Source organism: Nelumbo nucifera, chromosome 1 (genome assembly GCF_055504915.1).
Source record: "Nelumbo nucifera cultivar China Antique chromosome 1, China Antique-T2T, whole genome shotgun sequence".
Taxonomy (NCBI): domain Eukaryota; kingdom Viridiplantae; phylum Streptophyta; class Magnoliopsida; order Proteales; family Nelumbonaceae; genus Nelumbo; species Nelumbo nucifera.
In genome coordinates this window covers 176,213,038-176,224,998 of record NC_142649.1, presented here as the reverse complement: position 1 = coordinate 176,224,998, position 11,961 = coordinate 176,213,038, and the positions used below count along the sequence as shown (strand labels likewise).

Here is an 11,961-nt window from a genome sequence, read left to right as displayed (position 1 = left end):
AAATACAGAAATTACAACAATTTTGCAGAAAATTCAGAAAACGCATGAAATACTAGAAAAATTGCAGGAATTTGCATGAAAATAACTGAAATTTTGTAAAAAATTGCAAGAAAATCAGAAAAATGCAGAAATTACAATAATTTTGTAGAAATTTTCAAATAAAAATGCATGAAAATATTAGGAATTTTGCAGAAATAGAAAAAATTGTAGGAAATGCAGAAATTAAAACAATTTTGCAGAAAATTATAGAAATTACAGAAAAATGCATGAAAATACCTGAAATTTTGCAGAAAAAATCAGAAAAAAAATGCATGAAAAAAAATCAGCCATGATTTCCAATTTTGTCCCTAATAAAAATAAAAAAGCAAAAAATGCATGAAAATACCAAAAAATGCAGAAATTGCAAAAACATTGCAGGAAAATGCAGAAATTACAATAATTTTGTAAAAATTTCAGAAAAATGCATGAAAATACTTGAAATTTGCAGAAATTGCAAAACAAATGTAGAAATTTTGCAGGGAAAATACAGAAATTACAACAATTTTGCAGAAAATTCAGAAAACGCATGAAATACTAGAAACATTGCAGGAAAATGCAGAAATTACAATAATTTTGTAAAAATTTCAGAAAAATGCATGAAAATACTTGAAATTTGCAGAAATTGCAAAACAAATGTAGAAATTTTGCAGGGAAAATACAGAAATTACAACAATTTTGCAGAAAATTCAGAAAACGCATGAAATACTAGAAAAATTGCAGGAATTTGCATGAAAATAACTGAAATTTTGTAAAAAATTGCAAGAAAATCAGAAAAATGCAGAAATTACAATAATTTTGTAGAAATTTTCAAATAAAAATGCATGAAAATATTAGGAATTTTGCAGAAATAGAAAAAATTGTAGGAAATGCAGAAATTAAAACAATTTTGCAGAAAATTATAGAAATTACAGAAAAATGCATGAAAATACCTGAAATTTTGCAGAAAAAATCAGAAAAAAAATGCATGAAAATATCAGGAATTTTGCAGAAATTGCAAAAATTGCAAGAAAATGCAGAAATTACAATTTTTGCAAGAAATTGCAAAAAAGCATGAAAGTACCTGAAATTTTTCAGAAATTGCAGAAAAATGCAAGGAAATCAGAAAAGTGCAGAAATTACAATAATTTTGCAGAAAAATTCAGAAAAATGCATGATAATATCAGGAATTTTGTAGAAATTGCAAAAATTGCAGGAAAATGCAGAAATTACAAGAATTTTACAGAAAATTTTCAAGAAATTGCAGAGAAATGCATGAAAATACTTGAAATTTTGCAGAAATTGCAAGAAAATCAGAAAAATGCATAAATTACAATATTTTTTGCAGAAATTTTGCAAAAAAAATAGAAAAACATAGAAATTTTGCAGGAAAAGTGCAGAAATTACAACAGTATCCAATGAGTTTAACCAAATTTGGACGAGAGAGTTGTCCCAGAAATATAACCTCTGCCAACAAACCCACCAAGTTCTTAGCAGAACTTAAAAAGAGAGATAATCTCCAAAGAATAGTAGAGAAAAATAGAGAAATAATCTCCAAAGAATAGTAGAGAAAAATAGAGAAATAATCTCCAAAGACAAAAGTACCAGCCATTCTCTGTGGCCCTGAAAATTGTTATCCCCATCATGGACCTTGACTGCTACTTGAAGGGGCTGAAGCCCCTCCCTTAAATCCTCAGAAATGAGATAATATCAGGCGTAAAAGGACATTGGTTGAAGTAGTGAGAAATTATTTTGGGGCTTGCAATTTAATAATGGTCAATGGATATGGCCCTTGATGGAACGGAATGACAAAACAGGATTGATGTAGCACAAACTTGTTCAAGCTACATAAGCCAATGGATATGGCCCTTGATAATTTCCCATGAATATCTAGGAAGGTTTGACTATCTTCAACAAAATATCTTTGAGCCTGCAATATGAAATTGTTGTTGTTTTTGTTGTTGTTGATGATAGTGGTACCATATGGCTTTTCATAGACCAAAATAGAGTAATTTTACTGATGCTTCCAATCCCACTTAAGTGGGATAAGACTGATGATAGTGATACCAAACACTAATTTTCAGTAAGATAGGTTTCACAAACTCTATTCTCCTGGATAAATTTATATTTAGGAAATCTGTTGCTGAGATGCATAGAAATGAGTTTTCAATATATATTAGGATATTTGGATAAATTTACCTTTAGATAACTTGGATAAATTCCCTGTTGTTGCAGCAATTTTAAACAATATATTAGAGCGATCAATGCTGCTCTCAAAGACTTCCCTTACATTGGTTGAAACCATCGATCACTCGTCAAGTTCCCGCTTCACTAGGGCATGCAGTTGATTAGACGAGGATAAATCTCTGTAGAAGACAAGATTTGGGGGGGGGAAGGATAAATGTTGTTGATTAGACGAGGAGTTGTTTTAACCAATAACCACGGTTTTCCTTTCAGGAAATTACAAAAAAGGAGTGAAAAGAAAGAAAGAAAGAAAAAAGAAAAGACTCGCTTGATTCTTAGGTAGCTCTTGGGTATCTGAGGCAAGAAGGGTTCTCTTGTTCTGCATTGAGTAGCAAGGTGCAATAGATTAATTAGAAGCGACACCAAATCAAAAAAAAAATGAAAGAGAGAGTAGGGTCTTGGGTTTCTTCCATTATTTCTTCGTGATTTGATTCTTCCATCTACTTAGTACTTACTAATTTTGTGATGCTTGGAGAATAAACCAAACACCGTTTCAGCCAAACCGTCGATCACTGCACTAATACGCATAGAATTCTCAAAAGGGCATGCAGCAGTCATGGTTGGAAAATGAGTAGCCACACACAGTTCCCTTCGCTTGGAAAAGAAACTGAACATGAGATGGGTTTCAGTTCTGAATGAGGGAGTAACGAGAGAGAGAGAGCTTTGAGGGTTTTTTTGTCAATTTGTTTTCTTATGAGAAAGAGAGGGAATGAAATTCCGATTCCGGGGAGGTGGGTCAGGAATAGCCATCCCCGAAAATGGGGATTGCCATTCCGCTCGGAATGGGAATCGGATTCCAATTCCGCCCAACCAAACACCCAGAATCGAAATGGTCCATTCCAATTCCGATTCCAAACCTCCATTCCTGCGAACCAAACGGGCCCTAAAATCTTCATTATGGCATACCAGAAACATCTGTATATATTCGCCAACATTTGAATACAACTAGGGATTCTTCTACCATTTTTGTCCCCATAAAAAGAGTATGTAACAGCAAAGTCAATCGGAATGAGCTATGGTGAAATGGTTGTGCCACAAAGCTTTTAAACAGTGAGCAAAGTAAACATTCCATGTAGGCTTACATAGGCAAATAAATTTATGGAAAATAAGAAATTATGGAGGCCGCACTGAATTAAACAGAGGAAAATGAAGTTCGGCTTATTCAGATTGTGTAACAAAATTGAGTCAGTCACTTTTACCAATCATATCCAACAATAGGAGTAACCTGTTCTACATTTACCACTTTCAAACTAAAAGAACAAAACAGGTAAATCATACACAAATAAAATCCCAAGACTAGACAAAGATATTTACAGAATTTCAGTCAATTAAAGAATCAACCCTTGTGCAGGTGCAGGTTTGGAAGGCTGCTCATCCGATAAAGCTTTTGGTGACTCAGAGAGATGAATCCGAGCATAGTCCTCCACCATCCCTCTTTTCTGCTCCTCTTCAGCCATGCCGACCTTCTCTTTTGCTTTCTGGCCCAGCTCTCCTGCTGCCTTAGCAACCTTATTGAATGCATCAGTTACCCATGAAGCCCCAGTGAACACATACCTGTTCTTCATAATAGCAGACCCTGCACTACTGACTTTCTGCTCAGCAGCGGCAAAAGCTGATTTGGTCTTCTCTGAAACCTGAAATTTTTGGTCCATTTCTCTGACTTTGTCATTGACAACAGATGTACCAATGCTTATCTTCTCACTAAGCCCAATCTTCTTGTCCAGAGAAGCGACCGTGGCGGTGGCTGTGGATGTGAGTTGGTGTTTCTCATCAAAGGCCTTTGCTTTGCTAAGGGCATCTTTTCCCAAGACGAAGCCTTTTGCAAGCATGCTGCTAACAACATCTTCTGCCTTTTGAACAGCAAATTCAGCACCACCAGGAACTTTGGTTTCCTTTGGCTGAAGGAGATTGAGAAACAAGCGTGTTTACCACATTTATTTGGAAACTGTCATGAATAAAATATCTCAAAGAAAATACAAGCACTTTGCACAACATCTTACTTCAGTTGGGGCAAAAGCTGCGGGTGGCAACTGGTAATCTGGAGCTGGAGTTATTGTGACAGACATATCAACAATTGTTGCTCCCTGTGATATGGGAAAGATAGAATTATATCATAAGATGAACCATCTAAGGATCCATAGACAATCATCAAAAAATATCCTTAACACATGGTAATTTCAGTCAACTGAATTGTTCAGTATCATCCAATAAATAGAATTTTAACCAACAATTATATCAAACTTTAGCAAAGAGTAATCCCTTCTAATGGAAGACCTGAGCACAACATGAGAAGATGGGACTTCCTAGCTCTCATCATTAAAAGAATGGTTAAAGATAGGTAGGTATTCGTAGCTAACCAGACAATGGTTATGGGTTTCATTATCAGGCTTTAACATATGACATAATGTACGGGAAATATTAATCCAAGTATAACATTTCTTGTTACAATTTCAGTGGTATAAAAGGAACCACAGGTTAATCATTTATGTCTTGAAATATTTGTTCCTATCAAATGATTCAATGTTTGCAATCAATGGAAATCAAAACCGGAAATATATATATATATATATATATCCTGAGAAGTGAATGCACCGAAAGAAGCATTGCAGTTTCAGCTCCCTGAGCATCCTTGAAGGTAACAAATGCAATTTGAGACCACTCATTCCCACTGCAACAAGCAAATATGTTCATCACCGTGAAATCCAATAAAAAAAAAAAGAAATAAATGTGAAAGGAAAGATCATGAATTGCATAACAGATCAACCAACCTCTGCATTTCAACATATTCAATATCACCAGAAAAGGAAAAGAACTCCTTGATATCTTGCTCTGTTGCACTTAAGGAAACATTGTTGATTTTCACTGTTTGTATCTGTAATATCAAAGAAACGCAATGAAGAGAGGATAGTAGTACCATGTTAAGTGCTTATGTTTAATATTCTGTCAGGCATAATCCATGAACACAACCATGGGGTACACACATGTAAGGGAAATAAAAGTTTTGACAAGTCTAGTACGAATTTCAATGTACACAAAGTTTTGATGGCAGGTAACCCGGGCCCATCTAGATTTTGGAGGAACCTTTAGGGATGAAGAGGGAAGAGTCATTGCTTTATTTTCTGGTCCTATTGGTGTTGGTGACTCACTTCACGCTGAGATCTTGGCAGTGATGCAAGGGATGAAGAAGGCTAAGGAGTTGAACTATCGCAAGCTCATTGTTGAAGGGGATTCAAAACTGGTTATTATAGGTTGGCTGCAAAAAGAAGAATGGTCTATGGAAGTTTGCTAATGAAAAGATTGTTCAATCAGCTAGCACAAGGTTTGGAAATTCAGCTACGGTGGGTAAAGAGAAGTGCCAACTCCTTTGCAGATACTCGTGCTAAGCAAGGGGTGGGAAGGGAACAAATGTTCTGGGCTATGCTGTAATTTGCTTTTTGTTTTTTTTTTCCTGGGGGAGGGTTAAGGGAGCTTACCTCTCTCCTACTCTCTTTGTACTCCAATTTTTTATTAAGGCTGAGTTTGGAAGGAGTACAAATGCAAATATGTAAGTGCAAATACATACAAAATAATACAAAATGTAAGGTTTTGCACTATACATATTTGTATTTGTATTCCTTCCAAACTGAGCCTAATGAAAATTTTCTGTTATTGATAAAAAGTTTAAATTTGAAACACCAGAATCTAATACATAACTGAAAGCTCAACTAATTCAGAAATCCAATTAGAACTGCTAGACCCTTTTCATAAAGAAGATGGAGATAATATCAGGCATGCATATAGAATAAAAAGGGTCATCATTATCCTCATCTGTTTTCCCCATCTATGTCAGGTTGTTAGTATGAAAAATGTTCATCCATTCTTCACTAAGACCATTTCTATCAAAACTCAAAGATGAACTAACATTCTCTCCAAACCAGAAATTTTTTTTTTTTTATCAATATTTTCCAAACCAGAATTCATCCGCTTTTCCTTGCCCTTACAGAACATTTTATTTGTACCAAGTCATCCCTTAAGACTCAGTTTGGGTAGAGTACAAATACAAATATGTACAATACAAATATATACAAAACAATACAAAATACAAGGTTTTGCACTCTACATATTTGTATTTGTACTCCTCCCAAACTGAGCCTAAAGTGCATTGCATTCATTGATTTATTTTCACATGGCCAAACCATCAAACTACTTACCAGTGATTTAAAAGGCGTGCCTAGGCGCACAGGTGAGGCACCCAGGTCCTAGGCGCAGCCCTTTCAAAAGGCGCACGCCTAGTGCGCAGCCTTGCGCCTCAGCCCAGGCATGCACCTTTTGAAAATTTGATGCTTTTTTGTTTTTTTGTGTCTAGTGGCTGGGTCGGGGGCTCCGCCCCCAGACCCCCCATGCCACGCCCCTCGAGGCAAGCCCAAACAAGTCCATGTTATTCATTCATTCATCCTAATAAAATACCTTCTTAAAAAGCAATTAAAACTATAAAATCATTATTTTTTTTGTGTGAGAACTAAAAATTTAAGACCTAACTTGGACTTGTTTGGGCTTGCCTCGAGGGGTGTGGCACAAATGCAGCTCGTAGAATTAGGAATGTAATATATGTTTTACATCACATTAGCCACTTGAAGTAATGCAATTGAGAAAAAAAGAGATTGTGGGTTTCATAATATTAATTTTAGATAATAGGTTTTTTAAAACATTTATTTTAAAATTTAAGTTTATATTTTTATTAATATTATGGTTTATAATTTTTTGGCTTTTTTTTATTTTTTAGTTTTTTTTTGCACCTTGCTTAAAAAGGAGCACGCATCGCCTTGCACCTTGGGCACAAATTGACTCCTACACCTTTTTTGCGCCTTGCGCTTTTAAAACACTGCTACTTACCTGCATTTCCAATTAGTGCAAAGATTGAGTTTCATCAAATACACTCATTTCTCATTTTAGCCCTCTCATCCATTTTAATCCTCCCCTAGACCCCTACACTTTTTATGGACTTGCTGTTACTCCCAATATTCTGGTCCATAAAGTATGATTGATCTTATGTTGTTTTATAAATGAGACATGTTAGATTGTTAGTGAAATTCTGTTTGGTCGGCTGATTTAAGTTTCAACTGGGTTTGAATACTTTTTAAGTTTTCTTGGTCATTATGAAGCAATTATACAATTGTGTTTGCATAGAAGGGTAGCAAGACAACAAAAGTGGTTTAATTGTAAAATATGTACTCCTTGCACATTGAAGCCTAGACCATCACATATGTTCTTGCGCATTGAAGTGGATTCTATCAGTTGGTCACTGATTGGAATAAGAGATGCATTTGATGAACCTTGATTCAAATTGAACATATTATTCAGATGGATTCAGAAGTCTTCCATTTGGTTAGCTGGCAGCCTCATCAAAGGAAGACTGAAAAAAGTTGCATCAGGATCTTCTCTATTCTGATAATCTTTTTCTATCTTCATGTAACTGTATTTTTCTTTAGTTCTGTTCTCTTTTGGAAATTTTTTTACTTAGGCCTTTGTTTTGTGTTATATAGTTCTTGCATTTCCATTTTCTCTTTCTTAATATATTATATTTTTCTTCCTAATCTTTAACCAGATCAATTATGTTTATGCTGCTGTTTTTTCATTGGGCGACAAACTTCGGGGAGTATCCCATCCACCATACCCATAACCCCCCAACACCTGGTGGCAGCAGACTCAATCCCAAGTCTCTGCTGGAATGAGCCAGCAACCGTACCAACTGACCCACCTATCAGTTGGTTGTTTATGCTGCTGTTTTTGGAAGAAACAAAAGAGAGACTTCAACCATAAGAGATTTTTGGTGATTGTTTCCATGGGCAAAGTAGAATATGGCATCCACTTTTAGGTCTGTGTTTCAGAAGATTTTTGTGGATTGGACCTTAATCAGTTTCACAATTTTTACAACATTATTTTTCATTCCCTGGGTGGAATATTAAATAGTGTATATCATCATTCTGTATGAAGGAGGTTTCAGCCCTTCCCATGCAAATCAAAGTTTTAAAGCACAGAAGTGTGACGCGAGGCATTTCACCACCTAAAGACATGAGGCATGGTCCAGAACATGAGGTATAAGACTCCTGAGCACAACGAGATCTGCATGAGGTGTACCAGTGGCATACACCTTATGCAAAAGGCATTTGAGGTTTAGGTTTCAGAGGCATCCATGCCTCTACCTTATGCCTCAAATGCCTTTCAAAACATTAATTCTAATTGTTAACATTGTTGCACTTGTCAAAATATGAATTGTGGAAAGTCGTAACTACAAGCCCCCAGGGTGGCAATAATTCCAAGGGCAGACCAAATCCATGATCAGGCCCCTGCATGAATTAAGGGCCACAAAAAAGCCCCCCCCCCCCCCCCAAAATAAAAAACAAAAACAAAGACAGACAGTCCCCTTGCTCAGCTATCAGCTGCTAGGTTGGAGTTTTGGAGAATCTTCAGTCTCAGAACACATGAAAATGGGATTCATTATCGTGTTCAGTGAGATACCAGAATGCTTCTGTTTACAGCTCCATTATCAGGAAGCAAATTGATATTCCCAGATGGATGGGATATGAACCAATCACACATTGCCTGGACTATTGGTATCAATGTGCTCAGTGGCAATAGATAGTGTCCTAGGAGAGCTTTCATATGGAAAATACATGGTGGATGCACCGTGTGCTTGGAGGAAGAAATGATGCCCCATCAACTTGTATATTGTCAGGATGGCTACTGCATTAAGAACTTTTTTTGCCATTTCTCAGTGGCAAGTGACTTTTTTCTCATCACCCAAGTTACATGACCTCACTGCATGGCCTCAGAAGCTTTTTTGAAGCTAATATAAATATTATAGAGTCCAGAAACCATTTGAGTATAAACTTGTGATACCCAGATGCCTATACATGCTTAGGAGACCTATCTGGGGCACAAATCCAGTATAGCACTAGATACTGCATGGACACTTCTAAAGTATCCTTATTAGCATTAACACTAGTAAAATATGTAAATGATACAATGTTTTTTTATCAATGATACAATGTTACAAAATGTACAATTAGTTTTGAATATGTTAGAAGCTTAGTTAAATTTGTCAAGACATAGCTACTGAGAAAATGACACTCGGCTTAAAAAGCTAGATATACAAGCAGGCTTTAAGCATATCATATGGGATAACCATACCCATATCTGTGTTTTGGAACTCAAGAAATGGAGAGTTGTATCCCCATTCCTTTTTCCATCTCTGTGTCTGCTTCTATAACCATATCTGACCATCTCAGGCATAAATATCACTTCTCAGAAATCAGTAGTTCCATTTAACAATTTCCATAGTTTAGATTGTTTCTCTCTTGAAAGGGAACATGAAGATGTACTAGTTGATGGAGTTATATATTTAGTTCTTACCTTTCTTTGACTAGCACAGTTTTCCCAGTAATAGGGATCTACAACTAAAAGGTCATAAAGATGGATGAAATAGAGATCTATTAGCAGTAGTTGTTGGCAGGATAACAATTTCAAAGAAATTAAACACAAAATTACTGAGTGGCCCTCCAATTTCTGGACTTCAGTATGTACCACTCAGCGTTGTTGAAACTAGACCAAGTAAGGATTCATAACACCAAGTCCAAGGAATTGATACTTTCCCAGAGAGAGGTTTCAGAAGAATCATTGAAAGCAACAAAGAGAATGTATTGTGTACCCAAATGGTTATTTGTCCGCAGGATACGAGGAACCCAAAGATGCAGAGTCTGTAGCTTTAGTTAAGAGTTAAGGGACCTAGAGCAGTTGTTGTAGAGATGTTTCAGATGTTGAGGGGCATATTTCATAACGCTTTCGCATGGGGATTTTGTATAGCGACACTAACAATAGCAAGAGAAAACAATATGTCAATATGGAACACCTTAGAGCTATCTGATAACCAGTAAACTTGGAATAGCATCTCTAGTATGTCCAAGAATTATTTACAAAAGGAACCGTGCTATTCAAAGTCCACATGCAGGATTTAAGGATTTGAAAACTTCACACTCATAGCCAGATAATATGGACCAAGGGAGCTACTTTTGTCATTTAGCTAAGTAAACAGATCAGCCTTTAAGCCAGAAGATCCCCTGCTCTTCATCTCTAGGATATAAAGGATAAAGTATTCTATCTGTATTCCAGCTTTTCTCTTTACCCACCAACCGTGCTCAAACTGCTTCGTCTCAACAAAATTCTTAATCCGCCAGAAGTCGAAGGCATGCAAATCACACGGATCTGGACTAATTACTAAATTGGAATTCGAACCAAATTCAAATCCAACTGAAATCAAAGCAAAAATTAAGCAACACAACAACCATTTACAATTCCAAATACCATCCATAATCTAATACTAATCAATCTGAGCTACATTAAACACCTCTAATCATTCAAGACACACCTCACAGCCCTTAAAAGCAATCTCAGCCAAAAAGAAACAAGTAAATAGCTAAATCATCGAAGAAACCAATCAACAGACGTCGGCATCGCTTACCGAAAGAAAAAAAATATACTCACCGACATCGAGACTACTATTGGGGCAAGTGAAAGCTCGATCAAAGAAGGTAAGCTGGAGGTAACCAACTCTGGCGAGAACCAGTCTGAACTTCACCAGAGAGCTTAGACTAGTCGGGAAACTCAAGTTCTTTCTTGTTTCTCGTGTTATTAAGGACTTGAGTAAGATACTTATAAGGCGAAGACTTCGGGGGGACCCAGCCGTGAATAGCTTGTCCCAGTATACGTTGCTTCGGGAAACACCTTGCCGGGAATTCTTTACACGTGGTTTGCTCCGACGGTAAACTAATCCAAGACGTCAGATACCGACGCAATTTTCGTTTCGGCGACGACGGCAGCGATGGCGGATTCAGTCCTTACAAAGTTGTGCACACACCGTTCTCACAGTCTTTTCACCCGTGGATTGAGAACATTTTCATACTTTTTATCTTTATTCATGCGAGATATTCTCAATACACGGCTGAAAAATAATCTGTGAAAACAATGTGAGTAAATCCGATTTCGAAGGGAGCGCGTTATATTGTCACTTGTCAGACTCCGTCACGCGGTTTTTAGACTTCGATACGGGAAGATTCTTACGGAATGATTAAAAATAAGCCTTGAATTTTACGCCCTTGGATTCAACAAATTTTCCGCGCCGATGTTTTGAATTTGGGCACATCCCATCTACCAAAGACAAGGGGAGCTATGTTTGCTCTTAGTCAATTGGAATGTGCCCAGATCACTTTTTATTTAGAAATAAAAGGAAATAATATGAGTTCGATGTAGTGTATTGCGATGCAAAATAATAAGTAGAACCATTAAGTGGGGATGCATTGACAATTGACCTGATTAAGCAATAAGCATTTTCCTTTGTGATGATTTAAAAACATCATCATTCTACGTGATGATAGCCATCCGCCAGTGGTCGATGGTCCAATCCAATGCTATCTGCCCACCGGCCACCGCAACTCATAGCTAATTGGCCATCATGTGTGGTTTGTATCGTCTACGGTTCTAGTCGTAAACTCGTAATATTAGCGGCCAATGAATCATTATTCGGTTATTTTATTGGGTAAGAGATCGCATCTCCGCCCCACAAGGGTGACGGGATCTCCTCCTAGCAAATGGGCGACTCATAAGCACATCCACCATTGAGAACATCTTCCGTGAATAATAATTAATAAATAAATACAGGAGATGTTG

General features: G+C 36.7%; 1 protein-coding gene across 1 annotated transcript; it reads right to left on the bottom strand.

Moving 5' to 3' along the window:
• Positions 1 to 3,426: 3,426 nt before the first annotated feature.
• Positions 3,427 to 11,017, bottom strand: LOC104587276 (binding partner of ACD11 1-like). The gene is made up of 5 exons (XM_010244819.3): positions 10,780 to 11,017; positions 5,028 to 5,131; positions 4,852 to 4,927; positions 4,260 to 4,343; positions 3,427 to 4,157 (listed from the first exon to the last, which is right to left on the bottom strand). The coding sequence occupies exons 1-5, from the start codon at positions 10,783 to 10,785 to the stop codon at positions 3,588 to 3,590; spliced, it is 840 nt and encodes a 279-aa protein (XP_010243121.2). The 5' UTR covers positions 10,786 to 11,017; the 3' UTR covers positions 3,427 to 3,587.
• Positions 11,018 to 11,961: the final 944 nt, after the last annotated feature.

What these genes read in the sequence shown, in the direction of transcription:
- LOC104587276 (XM_010244819.3), bottom strand. An exon ending in GAATATGTTGAAATGCAGAG is followed by an intron (nt 4,928 to 5,027) that starts GTTGGTTGATCT and finishes TGCTTGTTGCAG; the next exon opens with TGGGAATGAGTGGTCTCAAA. An exon ending in AAACTGCAATGCTTCTTTCG is followed by an intron (nt 4,344 to 4,851) that starts GTGCATTCACTT and finishes CCCATATCACAG; the next exon opens with GGAGCAACAATTGTTGATAT.